General features: G+C 37.7%; 1 protein-coding gene across 3 annotated transcripts in view; it reads left to right on the forward strand.

Annotated features, from left to right (window-relative positions):
• LOC132823410 (protein FAM13B-like) overlaps positions 1 to 20,783 on the forward strand; it is a 104,309-nt gene that overhangs the window by 57,974 nt on the left and 25,552 nt on the right. For 2 of the 3 annotated variants that reach the window (XM_060837219.1, XM_060837221.1), the window contains exons 12-14: positions 10,562 to 10,627; positions 17,343 to 17,559; positions 18,291 to 18,426. In XM_060837219.1, coding sequence (XP_060693202.1) covers positions 10,562 to 10,627; positions 17,343 to 17,559; positions 18,291 to 18,426 — 419 coding nt within the window. The remainder of the gene's footprint in view (positions 1 to 10,561; positions 10,628 to 17,342; positions 17,560 to 18,290; positions 18,427 to 20,783) is intronic. The other variant, XM_060837220.1, reaches the window with a different exon arrangement.

The raw sequence follows: 20,783 nt of genomic DNA on the forward strand, positions 1-20,783 counted from the left end.
CACAATATGTTACACAAAATTAGAACTCTCAAATTGGCTGTTAGAGATTAGATTGTGGGCTGGTTAAGAAAGAAAAGGCAGAAATTAATAGGTCATCAGTACAGGGATTAGAATATCACAATGTCTATTACTTGAGTCTCTGCTATTAAAGTCAATCAATAGCTGCATGAGGGAAGTTAAAAATCACACCACCAGGTTTATTTGGAAACACTAGCTTTCGGAGCGCTACTCCTTCATCAGATCCAACACTGGGACCTCCAAGTCATGCATGAGGGAATTAAGTGTAATGTAAAATTCTCTAACTTGCAAAATAAGGAGGGAAAGCAAGCTGTGAGGAGATTGCAGAGATTGTAAAGCATGAAGTGGTCAGCTAAGAATGTAGTAGATGGAATGTAACGTTAGAATGTATGAAGTAATTCACTCTGGAAGGAAAACGAGAAAGCAAAATATATTTGGGGGAGGAGAAAAGTGAGACACGAGTAAGCATTGGAATTTGGAGGGATTTTAGAGAAACAAACAAAATTCTTAAGGTTTGGCAATTAAGTTGCCATGGGGCTGTTTTCTCCTGGTTAGGTAGACTAGAACTAAGTGCAATCGTCTCATAAGGGAGTTAGCATTTCATACTTTGATTTCTTTAATCAGATTGCTTGTTTGATTTTTAGAATTCTCAGCCCGAGAATTACAATGGCTGCTCAGTTGATGAGAATGTTCAAAACCGGGTTGTATATGTATTTGGACACGTAGGAATAGCATTGGGAAGTGGACTTAATATGAAATTACAGAAATTATATTTAGTGGAGCTGACTCAAAGAACCATATTGCCCAGTCACGCTATTTTCCAATGTTCTGTAAGAGACATTGTTAATGTAAAATGAATGAGATTTGCTAACAAGATGGAAACTTGTTATGAATAGTAATTGTGACATATTTTGTATTTTATGTTTTTTTAAGGTGGTATATAAATGCAAATATTTTCTGGATACAAACACTGTCTAAAGTCAAATGGCGACTCTGTTAACAAATATAAATTCTACTGTGTGCTTGCAAGCAATAATGAGCGTTCTCAAGGTCATTCTAATCTGAATCATTAAACTAAATACAAGAGTAGTTTGAGAGTAGAACTCTGATCCAGCCAGCTAAGTCTCAGTAGACAACTCTCACGCTGGTTATGGAGCAGGTGTTGGAGCACTAATGTGAGAGAAGAAAGACATGAACTCTTCCTCTAACCTGTCACGGATACACCAATCCACGACAGTGTTGATGGGAATGATCATTACTTAGTCATACATGTTTAAGTTGTAACAAACCATTTGATTCTTTTAGTTCCAAACTGACTCTCTATGGAGCGATCCAGCTGATTCCATTGTCCCTCTTTATCTCCACAGCCTTGCCAGTTGTTTTTCCCTGAAGCCAATTCTCCTTTGACAGAGGAGTTAACAAACAACAATTGCGATCTTATAAGAGTTCAAGGTCATTCTCAATTGCATTTTCAGAAGAAAATTCTCCTCTTTTCCTGTATAACTCTTGCCCAACTCTTAAAACTGTGTCCCTGGACTTGTACTGTTAGCAATCGAAAACCTGTTTTTTTTTAAACTTCACTTTTCTAAATGTGTCAATCTTGTACATCCCTTCTGGATCTCCTATTAGCCGCCTTTTTGTTGCAAGGAGAAAAACTCCAGCTTCTCCAACCTAGTGCTAAAATCCCATATCCCTGAATCAATTGTGCTAAGTCTCCCCTGAGGACACTTTGCACTCCTGATAGATATGCCCAAGTCTTAAAGGACATGGCTACCAAACTAAATTTTATGGCAGGCGGTGAAGGAACCAACAATAGGAAAAAAGAGTAGACAGACTGACCCTCTCCCTTGTGCAAAGATCAAGCATATCATGGAGTGACTGCAGGATATTCTTCTAGGGGAGTGTGAACAGCCAGAGGTTGTGATTGTGGTCCATGTTGGTGCCAATGGAATGAAGTCTTGAAAGCAGATTTTATGGAGCTAGGAAAACATAGAAAAGCAGAATCTATAATGCAGTGACTAAAGCATGCTAGTGAGCATAAAAACAGGAAAATTGTGCAAGAGAGCAGGTCGCTACAAAGCTAGTGTAAGAGGGTAGGCCTCAGAAATTTGAGGCATTGGAGTCTGTTTTGGGCCAGGTCAGTGTCTCAGCAAGATGATGCGATCATACACTGTGGGAGAATTGCTGGTACTATTGGATAGGGTCTAATCTAGGTTGGAGGTGGAATCCTGAAAGGGATCTCCAATTCATTGGAAGCAAAACTAGTGAATGGAAGTAAAGTAGAAAACAAAAATAGAAGACAAACAAAGTATAGGCATACATCAAGTGGGATTGGAATAAAGAATTTAAAAACAAATTAAGGGCTTGTGACTTGAATGCACATGGTTCATTTACCTGTATAGAGATGTGACCACAGGGTGACCAAATTTAGAAACTGTCTAAGAATACTTGGTATTAAGGAATGATAGCGCTTCCCCAACTTCTTTTTGTTTTTACCTATGGGCCCAGATTAGATGTATTTCAGATTACACTGAGAGGCAAGGATGGAGATTTCCGGAACCCTGACATTGCTATGGCTGGAAAGGATTTGAAAAGTGAAGGGTGGCAAATGCATCATTCTTCAAGAAAGTTGGTAGAAATTAACCAGGGAGCTTTGGCCAGAGGGTCTAAAATCAACGGTGGGGAAACTGTTGGGGGAAGAAATTCTGAAGGGTATAATTATTTTTTCTGTGGAGAGGGCAGGATTAATTAAGGATACTCAGCATTGCTTTGTCAGAGGGAGATCTTGTCTGACAGATTTTGATTGATTTGAATTTTTCAAGATTAGAGGGACTTCCATGTGCAAGTCCATAGAAGGCAGCAGGACAGGTAGAAAAGATTGCTAAGGCAGCGTTTGGTATATTTTCCTTTAATAGTGTAGGCATAGAGTTAGGAGGCTATGGAGCTGTATAAAAATGTTAGGCCACAGCTGGAATACTGCGTACAGTTGTGGATTCCACATTATATCATGGAAGTGATGCTTTCGAGAGAATGCAGAGGATATTCAAGATGTTGCCTGGGTTTAAATCTTTCACCTGTTAAGCAAGATTAGATAGGCAAGAATTGTTTTCCTTGGAACAGACCTGACTTGAGGTATACCAAATTATGAAAGGCAAAGAAACAATAAATAAGAATGAACCTTTGACCCTTAGTTGAGGTGTCAGTAACCAGGGGACATAATATTAAGGCAAAGAGCAGGAGGTTAGAAGGGAGTTTAGGAATAATGATGTAACCCAGAGGGTGGTGGTAGAGGTGGGTGCCATCACAACATTTAAGAAGTATTTAGAAGATTCACTTGAAGTGTTATAGTATGCAAAACTATGGCCAAGTGCTTGAAAATGGTTTTGAGAATTGGTATGTTCTTGATGACTGGTATTGACACGACGAATTGAAGGGCTTCTTTGTTCCTGTAAAACTCTGACTATACAACTGAGTCTTGAGGAAAGAGAATAGTCCATTAAAAGGGACTTAAATCTTAGATTGAAGGATCGAGATGGAGAGACTCAGCATGATGGAACTAAAACATGAAGGGGCAGTAAATGTTGGTGAGAGCTGGCTTGAGAGATAGTGGACGCATTGGTGGTTATCTTTAAAATTTTATAGATCCTGGAAAGTTTCTCACTGACTGGAAAGTATATTTAACCCTTCCGTGTAAGGATGGAGGAAGAGGGAGAATGGAGAACTGCAGAGTTGTTAGTTTGTCATCTGGAGTAGGGAGGGAGATATTGGAATCCATTATACAGGTGGTGGTTACTGAATGAATAGAGTCAACTTGGATCCTTGAAAGAGAAATCCTATTTAACAAATTGAGGGTTTTCTGAAGGTATTACTTCTACGTTAAATGAGGAGTGTACTGCCACTCGGTCAAAATGCTCGAATCCCTTTCAAAATAATTCTGTGGTTATACCACACAAATTGCAGCAATTCAAGAAGGCATTTCACCATCACTTCCTGAATGGAAATTATGGTTTACAATTAATGCTGTCCTAACAAGCAACACTCTTCTGTGAATGAATGAATTTTAAAAACCACATCTGCCGTTGTCATTAACTTGACACTTAACTGTGCGTAATAGCCATAAATAGTATATAAATATGAGAGCTGGAAAAAAAAGTTGAAGGATGTATGATTTGAGTCACTGATCATTATCCCCACCCCATATCTTAAATTTAGAATACAGAATAACAACAGCAGCAGATGCATGGGAACAGCTGCTTGCTCCTCTTACATTTTAAACCATCTAGGTTTGGTAATATTTCTGCAGCACCCTTTTATTAGGAAAGGCTAGACAGGCTAGGCCTCTATCCTCTGGAGTTTATAAGAGTCCAAGTTGACTTAATTGAAAAGTACAAGATTACCAAGGAGATGAAGGATTATTGGGGATATACAGGAATGTAGAATGTTGAGATTAAAATCAGAATAGCCACTATCATATTGAATAGCGGACAAAGCTGAGAGCCAAATACCTATTCTCTTTTTGTTTTGCTCGATATGTTCACACACTGTTCATTTCATCGCCATCATCTGACTTTGTCATTCATACAAATGATTTGGATGTGAGCATAAGAGGTATAGTTAGTAAGTTTGCTGATGACAGCAAAATTGAAGGTTGTATTGGACAGCGAACAAGGTTGCCTTAGAGTACAACGGGATCTTGATCAGATGGGCCAATGGGCTGAGGAGTGGCAGGTGGAGTTCAATTTGGATAAATGTGAGGTGCTGCATTTTAGGAAAGCAAATCTTAGCAGGACTTGTTTATTTAATTGTAAGGTCCCAGGAGGTGTTGCTGAACAAAGGGAGTTCAGGTTCATGGCTCCTTGAAAGTAAAGTCGCAGGTAGAGAGGATAGTGAAGAAGGCATTTGGTATGTTTTCCTTTATTGGTCAGAGTATTGAGTAGAGGAGTTGGGAGTCCTGTTGGGACTATACAGGACATTGGTTAGGCTACTTTTGGAATATTGTGTGCGATTCTGGTCTCCTTCATATCAGAAGGATGTTGTGAAACTTGACAGGTTTCAGAAAAGATTTACAAGGATGTTGCCATGGTTGAGGGATTTGAGCAATAGGGAGAGGTTAAATAGGCTGGTGCTGTTTTCCCTGAATGTCAGTGCCTGAGGGGTGTCCTTTTATAGAGGTTTATGAAATCATTAGGAGCGTGGATTAAATAAGTAGACAAGGTCTTTTACCTGGATGAGGGAGTTCAGAACTAGAGGGCATAGATTTAGGGTGAAAGGGGAAAGATATAAAAGACACCTAAGGGGCAACTTTTTCATGCAGAGGGTGGTATGGGTATGGAATGAGCTGTCAGAGGAAGTGGGGGAGGTTGGTCCAATTGCAACATTTAAAAGGCATTTGGATGGGTATATGAATAGGAAGGGTTTGGAGTGATATGGGCCAGGTGCTGACAAGTGCGACTACATTAGGTTGGGATATCTGGTCGGCATGGACAAATTGGTCTGAAGGATCTGTTTCCATGCTCAACATCTCTATGACTCTGTGACCAAGAGAGATTGGCAGTAAGTGCTGGTTTTGTCAGTGATACCCAATGCCCAAGACAAATATACAATTAATTAGTACTTTCAGTTTTAACCCAATCCGAAATGCAACCTTTAAATTGTAACACAAAATCTATCACTGGGTAGTTAGCTTGTGGGTGGCAGTAAAGCAAACAGTATTGAAATGCATTGTAAAGTCAGTTGCATTTCAGTTTGTTTGTTTGAAAATGAATGGTGCTTCTATTAGGATGCATTTGTATATAGTTCTGATTCCTTTGACAGAAGGTCCTAAAGATAGAATGAAGCTAAGTTTGAGGAATGCTTATACAATCTAATGCTTTTTATTCCAGGTGAGAGACCCCAATGGAGTCTGTACTAAGATACAATAGATACAGGGTGGTAAGATAAAGGAACCTTGGATGACTAGAGCGGTGGAGCTTCTCATCAAAAGGAAAAAGGTAGCTTATGTAAGGTGGAGGAAGCTAGGGTCAAGCTCAGCTCTACAGGATTACAGGCAGACGAGGAAGGAGCTTAAAAATTGTCTGAGGAGAGCCAGGAGGGAGCATGTGAAAGGCTTGGCAGAACGGATTAGGGAGAACACAAAGGCATTTTACACTTGTGAGGAATAAGAGAATGTTCAAAGAAAGAGAAGGGCCGATCAGGGATAGCATAGGGAACTTGTGTGTGTGGAGTCTGAGGAGGTAGGGGAAGCCCTAAATTAGTTTTTTGCTTCTGTCTTCATGAAAGAAATGAACTTTGTAGTGAATGAAACCTTTGAAGAGCAGGTGTGCATGTCGAAATGGATAGAGATAGAGGAAGCTGATGTGCTGAAAATTTTGTCAAACATTAAGATTGACAAGTTGCCAGGCCCGGACCAGATTTGTCTTTGGCTGCTTCGGGAAACGAGAAATGCAATTGCTTCGTCACTTGCGAAGATCTTTTCATCCTCACTCTCCACTGGAGTCGTACCTGAGGACTGGAGAGAGGCAAATGTAATTCCTCTCTTCAAGAAAGGAAATAGGGAAAATCCCTGGTAATTACAGACCAGTAAGTCTCATGTCTGTCGTCTGCAAGGTGTTAGAAAGGATTCTGAGAGATAGGATTTATGACCACCTGGATGAGCACGGCTTGATTAAATGCAGTCAACATGGCTTTGTGAGGGGCAGGTCATGCCTCTCAAACCTTATCAACTTCTTTGAGGATGTGACTAGAAAAGTTGATGAGGGTCGAGCTGTGGATGTGGTGTATATGGACTTCAGCAAGGCATTTGATAAGGTTCCTCATGGTAGGCTCATTCAGAAGGTCAGGAGGAATGGGATTTAGGGGAACATTTAGGGGATACAGAATTGGCTGGCCAACAGAAGTCAGCGAGTGGTAGTAGAAGGAAAATACTCTGCCTGGAAGTCTGTGGTGAGTGGTGTTCCACAGGGCTCTGTCCTTGGGCCTCTATTGTTTGTAATTTTCATTAATGACTTGGATGAGGGGATTGAAGGATGGGTCAGCTAGTTTGCAGACGACATAAAGGTTGGAGGTGTCGTTGACAGTTTCGAGGGCTGTTGTAGGCTGCAGCGGGACATTGACAGGAAGCAGAGATGGGCTGAGAGGTGGCAGATGGAGTTCAACCTGGATAAATGCGAGGTGATGCATTTTGGAAGGTACGAAAGCTGAGTACAGGATTAAGGATAGGATTCTTGGCAGTGTGGAGGAACAGAGGGATCTTGGGGTGCAGGTGCCCTTAAAATGGCCCCCCAAGAGGACAAGGTTGTTAAGAAAGCATATGGTGTTTTGGCTTTCATTAACAGGGGTATTGTGTTTAAGAGTCGTGAGATCTTGTTGCAGCTCTATAAAACTTTGGTTAGACCGCATTTGGAATACTGCATCCAGTTCTGGTCGCCCTATTATAAGAAAGATGTGGATGCTTTGGAGAGGGTTCAGAGGAGGTTTACCAAGATACTGCCTGGACTGGAAAGCTTATCTTGAGAGGTTGACTGAGCTCAGACTTTTTTTCATTGGAGAAAAGGAGGAGAAGAGGGGACCTAATTGAGATATACAAGATAATGAGAGGCATAGATAGTCTCTGGCTATCGACTCTTATTTCCCAGGGCAGAAATGACTAACACGAGGGGTCATAGTTTTAAACTGGTTGGAGGAAAGTATAGAGGGGATGTCAGAGGCGGGTTCTTTACACAGAGAGTTGTGAGAGCATGGAATGCGTTGCTAACAGCAGTTGTGGAGGCAGGGTCATTGGGTACATTTAAGAGACTCCTGGGCATGCATATGGTCACAGAAATTTGAGGGTGCATACATGAGGATCGGTGATCGGCACAACATTGTGGGCTGAAGGGCCTGTTCTGTGCTATACTGTTCTATGTTCTATGTTCTTTGTATATAGATTCTAATTTAATAATCATTACTTTCTGATGTGTCACTGCAGCAGAATTAAAGGTTTCTGGTGTAGGGAAAAATGTTGGTGAAAAGCTGCAACTGTTGGCAGGGAAGCATTAAATTAGATTGAAAACTGGACTGGTGAGTGGAATGTGATCAAATGACTGAAAAGTTAATCATAGAAATTCAAATTGAAGTATTGTAATTTGAAAATTGGTTAGTTCTGAAAGGTTAATATCTTTTGAGTGTTTTGATTTTGAAAATACTGTTAAAACTTGGACTTATATGTATAGTATTGCATAATTTCAATCCTTGATTTCCATTTACTCCTGTTGTTCTTTCTCATCGAAAAAAGATTTGTTTTCTTGATTTTTCTCTTGTAATTATTTGTCATATTTTTCACCGTCAGCAGGACATTATTACACATGCATAAGGAATGAGACACCTCAGCAAATTGGTCCATAGAAAATCAGTAGAAAAATATATGCTACTTGATGTGATTTACTATGGAGCCACTCAAAGACAAGACTTTGTAACTTGTATAGCAATCTCTTATTGATTGTTGAAGTTTGATGTGACTGATTTGTGTGGAATTGAAAAAAAAAGTTTATCAGCCAAAAAAAACCTTTTGGTAAAAAGTTGTACTGAATAAACTTTGGTTCTGCTGCGGTGATAATATTCAGAGAATTCCCATTTACTCTAATCACGTGTTCTGACCAAGTTTATTTTTGAGTTCACAATTAAAATTTCTTTCTGGTGTGTTTTTAAATCCTTGTTAGGTATGTTGGTATACCTTTCGATTAATTTAATTTCAGTTTGACACTAGGATCAGAAGACCAGAAACATAATCGATAGAGCTCCTAAATGAAACAAAAGACAGTTTGCAAAAAAGCTGATCCTGATGGCTTTCTTGCTGTATTGCTCTAATAGAAGTTGATCGAAAATTTAAGTCTTTGCATTGCATCATCTCCAATCTCCAAAATCTTTTGAATGTGTTGTTGCTTCCTAAATCTGCAATAATATTTCTTAGGACTCCCTTTTTGAGCCCCTTCCACCAGATTTTTGGCTTGAAATCATCAGAGACAAATTAGTTTGTGCATCTGTGATATTTTGTAACCTACCACTTTCTCCTCCTTGATCTTTCTGCATCATTTGACCACATTACAGTCTCCAACAATTCTCTTTATTTTTTGTCCAGCTTAGTGTTACTGCTGTTACCTTCTCATTTTATTTAAAGCTACTAAGTCACTCACAACAGCTTCTCTCCATGTAAGATTGTCTCTATAATCACCCAACAATATAAATATTCTTGGCCAACACCTATTTCTCATCTACATGCAATGACATTGTCCAAAATCTCAACATTAGATCCCTTGCGTTAATGACATTCTGCTTTTTTTTCATCAAAAATTCCACAGGCTCTGATTTGTCACAGTGCTTTCTGGAATCGAGTTTTAAATAAGCAAGAAATTTTTCACAATTAAAAATTGAGAAGATAAGCATTAGTTTGATGATTCTTGCCACAAATTCCATACTCTTTCAATCAATTCTGTCCTTCTACTTGTTTTGTCGTCTCTGCATGAGTTCTCCCTTCCCTGTCTCTAAGCTACTTTTGAGGTGTCTATGCTCTTCCAATTTTGGCCTTTTGTGCATCCCTAATTTTAATTGCTGTGGCATGGGTGGCCCTCCTTGTAATTGTCTTAGTCCCTGAGCATTGAAATTCAACCACTGCTTGCTGTTCAGCTCTCTATTGAACCACAATATCACCACCTGCCCACATCTCCCATACTATTTGTGAGAGTCTGTTTCTCCCTCTTTCCTCTTTAAATGCTCATAAAAGCTGTCTTACCAACCCAGTTTTTGTCCTGATACTTTGTGTGATTCCGTGTTAAGCTTTAATTGCTTATGGTCCTGTGAAGTTTTAGCATGTTTTCCTATGTTAACTGGCACTGAATACTTTATAGGTTGTTGTAGGTGACTTTGAATTTTTAGTACTTGATCATATCAGCGTACCCTTTGTTTTATTATTGTCATGGTTCTTGATGCAGCACTGAGGTGGTAGCAAAGAAGCTAATTTCCCCAACTTGAATGTTTGATATTATTCTGAAGCGATCCTAACGTTGTCATCTAGGGACTTAGTGATTACTTGTTGCTGCAATGATACTTAATTGTTGCACATCAGTTTGGGCACCATTTGAAAGTACCTTGAGAGTGTCTCAACTTTGCTTTTGGCAGAAAATGCATTTCCAGGGAGAGAGTGGGGAAGCGATTTTGGAGGGTTTTGTGCCTTTCAAGAAAGGAAATTCATTAGTAATAATGCAGTGTATTATATTCATGTGACTTACTGTGTGAGAATCAATGTCATCTGAGTAAAGCAAATGCAAATTTGAATTGATGTAGAATGCATTGTATTAAAGTGGTTTCATATCTAGATCTCCATAAATCTGCTACAGCTTATTTCAATATTTTATTTTATGCTACATGTTTACCATAAAAGCAAATGCCGTTTTTGATTCTGGTAGTGAATTAGTTGTGATTGTATTTTCTGTTTTATTTTTGTTTTTATGGGGTGTCTGTGACTGCTTGCTGCTCACACTGGTATTTTTGCCATTTTTCATTCTATTAGCGCCATGTACAATCACTTTTCCCTTCATTGATTTCAAAACAATGCATCTTCAAAGAGATGGGAATGGTAAGTGTGCTTTGCCATCGATCTGCATTCAGTCAACCAGCATTTAGAAATATCAAGAATAAAAGCTTCAGGTGACATGGAAAAGGAAATCTTACTGATTTGGCTTTCTATTTTTTAAAAAAAACTCTTTAATCGTGGGATATGGAATCTGTGAAAACTAATTTTTAACCCTTTGAAAACTGGTGAATTGATTAATTCATTCTGGAAGTATCGCAGTTCTGTGATCTTTATTAACACTGAATTAGTATTTTAACATTTGTAAAATTATACACTTCCTGGCCAGTTACACTTTTTAACCATTTTCTAAATAAGTTTGATTTATTTTGATTGTGTACAATTTGTGATTTATGTCTTGCGTCTGCATCTTTTAATTATTGTAGCAGTGGATCACACATTAGAAATCAATGATTCTCTTTTGATGTTTGTTCAATGTGTAAAGATATAAGTGATTGAGCCACACAAATTGAGAATATGCCAGATTTAATGCTGGTGAAACTAGCAGTAGGATGCTGAAATTTGGCTTGGTACCTCTTGTTCGTAGATCCACACAGTTCATTACTATCCATTTAACATGTACTGAAAGTGAGGTTCATTGAGGGCAGGATCTGACTCCACTGCATTGAGTCACAACCAAATATTTTACCTAGCATTATTTAAAAGAATCATTTTGGAGGTAAAATACTGAAGGATGACTGGCAAAAGTTGGAATTGTAATTTTCTTAAGGAGTCAGTGTTTTGAGTAGAGGGAAAAAAATCCTGGGTTACAGACGTTAAAGAGCTGAAGACTAGAAAGCATACTGAACTATTATTTTTTAGTTACTTTATTTTTTGAACTTGGGATTTTGAAATTTTAAAATTAATGCAAATGATTCAATTCAAAATGATAGCAAAGTTCTAAAATATTCAGTACTCAAAGGGTTAATGTTCGCATTCTGAATTAGTGTCAACTATATGTATTTAGTACATCTAATTGGTCAGTGTATAATAATTTTCAGATTAAATTCAATAAATCTTGTTTTATTTTGATTTGACCATTGGTTCCCTGAAGTTTTAAAATCAGGATTTTGACTGTGTGGTACACACATCAATAAATGTCTCCTTTGCAAAATGTATGTATTTCTTCATACACATGATTAGAATCATAATTGCTAATGTCTGCTCTGACAAAAATATTGTGAAAATTGGAAGATAATGAAAAGGTTTTAGATTTTAAACTGCAAACTAAATTTTTTTATAGTATTTTTGTTCTGCTTTCATGTATCAAAACCAGGCACTTTCAATTAGTAGAGCAAACTTTAAAAAGGACTGTGCAGGGAGGGTAAGTGGAAAGAAGCAAGTAAAGGCGTAATAATAATGACACAGTGAATTGAAAGGTTTACTAATCATAAGTACTTTTGGTTCTTAATGGACACATGTCATTGGAATAATGTTACTGGAGTATATGAACTGAACATGGAATAAACTGACCAGTTTAGGCAGCTGTCATTTCTGTAAATTTGTCAGCAGTTGAAGGGTTGATCTTGATGCTAAAAATAATTTTGTACTTCTTTCTTTAACATCTATCTGAATGCAATTAATAATTATTGAAATTTTTATTAGGGTAAATTAAGTTGTTAATCATGTTGTTGTCAAAGTTAGTATCATTTGTGTATAGATAAAAGCTTTCCAAAATTTGAAATTGAATATATTGACCCTGATGTTTTACTTCATTAATTTAAGTTGGAATGCTTGGATTTTTACCAAAATTAGTTGTGAACATTTTGCTACTCTTGGTTGGAAATGCTGAGTTAGATTAGATTACTTAGTGTGGAAACAGGCCCTTTGGCCCAACAAGTCCACACCGAACCCACCCAGACTCATTCCCCTACATTTTATTCCTTCACCTTACACTACGGGTAACTCAGCATGGCCAACTCACCTAACCTGCACATTTTTGGACTGTGGGAGGAAACCGGAGCACCCGGAGGAAACCCATGCAGACACGGGGAGAATGTGCAAACTCCACACAGACAATTGCCTGAGGCGAGAATTGAACCTGGGTCTCTGGCGCTGTGAGGCAGCAGTGTGCCACCATGCAATAAGAATTCATTTAAAGCTGCAGGAAGAGCAGATTGTAGACAGAAAGCTCAAAGAAATATTAAAATGCAATCCTTTTATGACTTCAAACATGAGGTATCTCCAATCTGCCACTTTTGTTTTGGTTTGGAATCTTGTTTTTGGTTCCTTTCCATCTGTAAAATCAAGACATTTAAAATATTGAAGTTAAATGTAAACTTCCTGCGGATTTTTTTTTGTTATGGGATATAAATGCTGCTGAATTTGAATTCCTCCTTGAATTATTATGCCTGTTTCTCTCCAATTCCTAGGAAATGAGATGGGAAAAATAAACTTGCACTTTTGCAGTGCCTTTTTGAAACCTTGCATGTTCCAAGATGCCATACAGCCAGGTCATTGTAATCACCTTTAGGCAAAAGTAAGAAAAGACAGGAACTACCTAACACACAGAAGAGCCAGGAAGCTCTTTACCCGGAAGGTTTAAATCTATGGAATTCCTTGCCCAGTGAAATAGTTGACACTACTTCAGTAAATGTTTTCAAAGCCAAGATAGATAGATTTTTTTTGAACAATAAAGGAATTTAATGGATCCGGTGTGAGCACGGGTAAGTGGAGCTGAGTCCACAAAAAGATCAGCCATGAGTTTATTGAATGGCGGAGCAGGTTGAAAGGGTCAGATGGCCGACTCCTGCTCCTAGTTCTTTAATGTACAATGAAAGGACTCTTGTTGCTTTTTTGAAAGTGCTACAGGATACTTTAACAACTCAAGAACATAATAAATTGGGATATATCATTTTGTCCTATGAACCATATATTCAATGAAATCAGTGATGATATTCTATCTCAACTTCTCTTTTTCACCTCACCTCCATACCCTTGTCTCAATTAGTTTCCAAAAGTATGCCAATATCTGTCTTGAATATAGCTATCAACTGAGCATCCATACTGGTCTGGGATAGAAAATTCCAAGAGAATTGAAATGAGCAAATTTCCATTCATCTCTGGTTTAAATATCTGACAACCTTATTTTGTAACTTTTAATCCTTAAGATCTGAGCTACTGAGCCAGGGAAAGAAAATATTCTGTCAAGATTCAAAAGAATTAAAATGATCTCAATGAGGACGCACTACAATTGAATGGCTTTTTCTGTTCAATTTCTTCTTGTAAGACACCCTAACTTGAATACCATTCTTACTAAACCTTTTTGTACTCCTGTTAGGCAAGCATATTTTTCCCCAAGTAAGGACCCCAAAACTATGCATATTTGTCTAGGTCAGATCTCACTAAGGCCTTAGATATCTTTTTGTTTACTAGTCTTTGCTTTTGTATTTCAAATCCCTTTTTAATAAGGGCTGAAATACTATTTGCTTTCCTAATTACCTTGTGATCTGGAAACAAGGGTTCCAAAACCCGTCAATACCGATTTTTGTTTTATTCATTAGTGAGATGTGAGTATTACTGGCTTGTCAGCATTTATTCCATGACCCTTGTTACCCTTGGAGATGGTGGTGAGTTACTTTCTTGAATTGCTGCAGTCCACATGCTGTAGGTTGACTCACAATGCACTTAGGGTGAGAATTCATATTCCAGTTTCATTTTTTAAAAATTACTTTTCCATTTTTCCTATTGCAGTTGATAACTTTGTGTTTCTGTCAATATATTCAGCATCTCAAATTCTTACCAACTATCCATAATCGGTCTTTCTTTCTTTGCAGCCTCTTGAGTCCTTCTTGCTGTTTGCTTTCCCTCATGGATTTTTATTGTTTACGAATTTATCCTCCCTGCTAGTTGCAAATCTGAGAAACTATTGGAATTGTCAAACACAATCTCTTTTTTTGTGAATTTTATGTTGACTCTGTTCAATCATATTATAACTATCTAAGTGTCCCATTACCCTATCGCTAATGCAGGTAGACAACCCTTTATCTAAAATCTGAAGGTTTTTCATGACGTTTTTTCTCATTAACAAGGTTATTTGCTGTACAAATAGTTAACCCAACTCCACACCCACCCGATGCATGTTACTCGGATGTGACGTGTGGGGGCATGGCCCAGCATCAATTCTCTTCCAGGGTCCGTTTTACTCTCGATACGTATGATGTTTGGTAAAATCTTTTTTTAAATTTCAACATCAAACTATTATTTATTCTGAAATTCGAAAAATTCTGAAAACCAGCTGGTCCCAAGCATTTCGGATGAAGGATTGTGCACCTGTAATAGATTGTAAAATATTCCTACTTATTTCATATACACCTAAGAGGATAAGTGAGACTTTTGGTGTAACACTTGACTATAACTCAACCAAAAGATGACTCTTCTGACTGTTGTCTCCTTCAGAACTGTTTGAAGCATGACTCTTGATTGCATGCTCTGTGGACAAGCCTAGACAGGAATCACAAAGAATTTCCATTCAAATATCACAGTTCTGAAGTATTATAATGCAGTCCAGTTAGATTTTGCTCCACAGTGCCACTTATTCTGCTTCTGTAAACCTGTTGATCTAATTCTGGCCTTTTGAGCATCCCTGATTGATTGCTTCGTCATGATTTCTGAAGGCATGAGTATTATGGGCCCAAGGGTTGGAATTCCCTCTCTCCAATCCTGTGCTTCTGTATCTCACCTCTCTTCTTTATGGCAATCCTTAAAACCCATTTGAGCAAGTTCTTGATTGTTGATCTTGATATGTTCTTGCATAGTTTGGTGAGGCATTTTTATTTCTACAGTATTATATTATTGTGAAGTACCTTGGGATATTTTATTAATAGTGCTATATAACATGCTACTGTAATTCATTTTGTGTTAGCTCTGTCAAAAATATTGCTATTTCATTACTAATAAAAGCTTTTTAAGGGTATTACCTTTTCACTTCACTAAGCCTTTGAAGTATACCTGCAGCATTACAGATTAATATCTGAAATGAGAAATTGGATTGGGGTCTACATGTCTGCTGGCTGTGGCCAGATGAGCTGAATGAGCTTTTTTGCAAATGTCCATCATTTTGATGATTTTGCTGTCAAATTTTACTTTACTATTCCAACTCTTGAAAGAAAAGCTGGCATTTAAATGCTACATATAAATGGGAGTGTAAGATCTCTAGTGGCAACCAGAATTTAAGTCAGTTGGGAGAGTTTCCATTTAAATATGAACATTAAAAGATTGTGATGGAAAAACAACTGATAGTGTGATCTTATTGTACTTGTCTGTTCCATTCTCATTAATTGATGAGCTCACTAGGAGGGAAAGCTGAGAAGAGAACACCCACACCCCACACATAATGTAAATTTCTAACACATACTTAGAGCTAAATTTACTCAGTTTCAATTTTAATGCAAGAAATATCTAGAAAGTTAATACATTGTGTAAAAATAGAGGGAATCAATGAATTAAATATATCCAGTTTTTTATGAATTCACCAAGATTAGATTTTTCTAAAGCTTGTAAATAAATAGCATATTTGACCGCCTTTCCAAAAAATAATATTAATGGGTTTTTTTTTAGGTAAGTAAAATATTTGTAAGTTTATAGCAATGATACAGTTTCCCATGCATTCTCTTTGAACATGTGCTGAAGATTTTCTGACCATCTGCCAAATGCTCTGAACTGACCATTTGCAAGTCAAATGAAGACCAACCTCTGCAGGTTTTGTTTTCTTCCACACTGTAAGAAAACATCCACCCTGTGCTTTGGACTGTTCCACCTTGCTAAGTCATACAATGTATGTAGGATTTAATAAACTGGCTTTTAAGGCACAACTGTGTTACTGCACCACCACAAGTGATCACTTTGTGTTTACGGAGAGGCAAAGGCAAACTGCAGCTTCCCAACAACTCCTAGTTCGTAATTGAATAGCTAAGCCAACTGGCCACTTCCTGTGCTGTAATAATTTATAGTTGAATCATATGGATATATATTGCAGCATTGTGCTAAGGTGCCTTTAGGATGTGCTACAGTTAGTCCCAACAAGGTTTGAAATAGATAAATTAGTCCAGATTTGTGTTTGATCAAAATCCAAGAGTCCTTGCTCAAAAATATATGCAACTCTATTTAATGTAATGCCTTGAATGGAGTTGTGTTGAAAATGGTAGGGGGAGCCATTGAAGAGAAGGTAAATGAAAACATGCAATAATCAAAAGCCAGAAAGAAAAATACAAAATGCCATAACTGAAGTGCTGTTTTGTGCTGTTTGCATTGCCTTGTGGGAACTTATACAGTTTCAACTATTGTAAAATGAAAATTTTAACTTTTAAGGTAGTGATCCCCACTCACTTTTGTTTTGAGAAATCTGTCAAGTCAATAAGATAACTGGTAATTTTATAAATGCTTTTATTTTGGATGGGGGAAGCTTCTATTGGCAGAAGCCTGTTAGTTTGAAGAGTATATTCCTTTCCCTGTTCCCCTACCTGACATCAAAAACAATCCCCCAACAATCTTTTCCCATGGGCTTTTCTTTGGGTAAGATAGAAGAACCATACTCTAGCTGAGATTTAAGGAACACATTCTGTTCATGTGACAACTAGTACTCCACTGAAATAAAAATACATTGGCTTATTGGAATTATTCTTGGTAGTGATTTGATTTCTATTAGTGATGTTACTACAACATTCATTAATTTTGAGTTTGTTCAAGTATTGTCTGCTAAGTCTTTTTCATTTTTTTTTAGATCCTGTTCCTGCATTTAAATCATGGCAGGATGAATATGAGCATGAATTAGGAGAGGCACAACTTTCACCACAAGCAGGCAGACTGATTAGCCACCCCCTTGAAGAGGACCCACCACCTATGTTGTGCCGTCGTTACCTTAATTTTGGTCACAGTCAACGTTTTATACACGAATCTGATTCAAAAGCCTCTTCCTTGAAAGGACTTTCCTCCTTTAGGTATGAAGTAGTAGTGTTCTAATAAAGCTTTTTTTCACATTCTTCCCTCTTTGAAGGTGCCAAATTATCTTCTGGTTCTTTTCAACTTTAGAATAATCACAACTAAGTGATTTAGTTCTTCATTTCACATATTGTCCAGCCACTGAATCACAGTCAGAAATGAACATTTAGTTTTTCTCACTTGCTCCCCCATTCAAATGCCACAACATTGCTGTGACGTTTTGTGGATGAGAGTGAGAAGACAGGAGATGGAACAAATTTATGCACTCAAACATCTGATGCGTTCCTACATTAGTGATCTCTGGATGTGGAATCACACTGGGACTGACAAGAATCCAGTTAGGCCCACTATAGAGCAATTGGGGAAAAGGTCCACCAGCTGAGCCCCATAAAAGTAATTTTTGACGGTATTCTGAAGAGGGCTGGGAGCTTTGATGTTCCGTTTCACTACCCCAGCACAAATCCATTGCAATCCAATAGTTTCAGAGTGGCCATAAGCCATCCTCAGAAAGCATTACCCTTCCACAGTGATGACCTGATTCTTGATAACAGTAATGTTCTTTAAATGTCCTGTATAATATTTAAGCAGCATTCTAAATTTATACCATGTAATTTTAAAAACAAGCTTTTTTTTTAAGAAGCCATCTAAATTTAGGAAATATCTTTCTTTTTTTCTGTTTTGCAAATGTAAATTTTGTTTTCTTTCTTTGCTGTTACAATTGTACTTCAAGACCACGACGATCATCATTTGATTCCAATGATGAAAAGGAAGAACATGCTCAATTGCAACTGACTAAAAAAGTTCAGAACATCAAAAAGAAAATAAAGTTATTTGAAGAACAGTTTGAAAACGAGAGAAAGTATAAGGTAAGATATTTGAAAATGTTTCCCTTGGAAAAGATTTGTTTTAGTTGGCATAATTATTTGTCACTTAACTTTGTAATTAAGATATAACTGCAGACAAATTTCATTTGTTGCTTCAGATTTATTGTTTGCAGTAACGAGTAAATGTAAAACAGCATTAATTTTGATTGAATGTATTATTTTCTGGTTACATAGAATTTCCTACTAATATCTGTTGGCATACAGTATTGAGATATACATGATGTGAAGCCTTTTGTGGTGATTGAAAGTAAATGAAAAATTGTTGAGGGATTACAGTGAGCATCAACACTTTCCTGACCCCAATAAGTGTCTAATTACATTTCTTTCTGGCATGTTAAAAGTTTAAATGCTGTTGCTATGTTTGGTAGCATTCCACAAAGTAGGTAAGATAATGAGAAAGCCTTCTGACTATCTTGTAATAGCTTGCGGGGGAGAAAATACGATTCAAGATTTTACAAAGCAAGAGAATGTCATTCAGATGTAGAATTAATTTTATTTCCTAAATACTTAAAAGTCCAAGGAGGTTGTTATTCCATCAAAGAAATCCATAATGGAAAAAGAGCTGCTAATACTTTACTTTCAACAGTCTTGGCGTTTCATGTTGCACAAACTAGTTCTTCAGTTTGTTATGAATTTTTGTGAGAAACGAAGCTCACAAATCTCATAGAATGAGTGGAAATATCTCTGTGCTTCAAACTAGAGAACTTGATTGTGCATGTTGGGAAATTCAACTTCAAATTTTTTGTTAAGTGTTCACAGATGTAGTTTGTTACACCCTGAACTGAAGAGAGGTTTAATTCAATTGACTTGGCTTTAGAAATAGGCTGACACAGTAAACATAAAAAATGAGTAATGCAATAAGATGTAACGTAAACATTTTTGTGTTCTGAAGACTTCCTTCTAACAATTAGTGATCTACCATGTTCTTTCTGATAAACATGTTTCAAAAACCCAGCTATTTCTGTATTAAACAATTTTGCCAGTTATGATAGCACCCTGTCTGTGCAACTGGAGCTTGTGATTGAAAAATAACTTTCTTAGAGAATTTGTGTCAATACAGTTTTAATAGTGATGGAAAAAGATGGATCAGGTCTAAAAGTTCTAAATTCGAGAAAGGATAATTTTGATGGTATTAGGCAAGAATGTTCAAAAGCTGATTGGGGCAGATGTTCACAGACAACGGGAAGGCTGGAAAATGGGAAGCCTTCAGAAAGGAGATAACGAGAGTCCAGAGACAGTATATTCCTGATAGGGTGAAAGGAAAGGCTGGTAGGTATAGAGAATACTGGACGACTAAAGACACTGAGGGTTTGGTTAAGGAAAAGAAGGAAGCATATGTCAGGTATAGACAGGATAGATCGAGTGAATCTTTAGGGTATAAAGGCAGTAGGAGTATACTTGAGGGAAATCAGGAAGGCAAAAAGGGACATGAGATAACTCTACTTGTCAAAGCTAAGGAGAATCCAAAGGGTTTTTACAAATACGTTAAGGACAAAAGGATAACGAGAGAGAGAATAGGGCCCATCAAAGATCAGCAAGGCGGCCTTTATGTGGAGCAGCAGGAGATGGAGGAGATATTAAATAAGTATTTTGCATCAGTGTTCGCTGTGGAAAAGGACATGGAGACATAGAATGTAGGGAAATACATGATGACCTCTTGAAAAATGTCCACATTAGAGCGGAAGAAGTGCTGGATGTCTTGACATGCATAAAGGTAGATAAATCCCCAGGACCTGATCAGGTGTACCCTAGAACTCTGTGGGCAGCTAGGGAAGTGATTGTTGGGCCTCTTGCTGAGATATTTGTATCATCATTAGTCACAGTTGAGGTGCCAGAAGACTGGAGGTTGACTAATGTGGTGCCACTGTTTAAGAAAGATGGTAAGGACAAGCCAGGAACTATAGACCAGTGAGCTTGACATCGCTGGTGGGCAAGTTGTTGAAGGAAATCCTGAGAGACAAAATTTACATGTATTTGGAAAGGCAAGGACTGATTAGGGATAGTCAACATGGCTTTGTGCATGGGAAATCATGTTTCACAAACTTGATTGAGTTTTTTGAAGAAGTAACAAAGCGGATTGATGAGGGCAGAGTGGTGGACATCATCTATATGGACTTCAGTAAGGTGTTCGACAAGGGTCCTCATGGGAGACTGGTTAGCAAGGTTAGATCTCATGGAATACAGGGAGAACTAACAATTTGGGTACAGAACTGGCTCAGATAGAAGACAAGAGGGTGGTGGTGGAGGAGGGTTGTTTTTCAGACTGGAAGCCTGTGACCAGTGGAGTGCCACAAGGATCGGTGCTGGGTTCTCTACTTTTCATCATTTATATAAATGAT

This window comes from Hemiscyllium ocellatum, chromosome 16 (assembly GCF_020745735.1).
Source record: "Hemiscyllium ocellatum isolate sHemOce1 chromosome 16, sHemOce1.pat.X.cur, whole genome shotgun sequence".
Lineage (NCBI taxonomy): Eukaryota > Metazoa > Chordata > Chondrichthyes > Orectolobiformes > Hemiscylliidae > Hemiscyllium > Hemiscyllium ocellatum.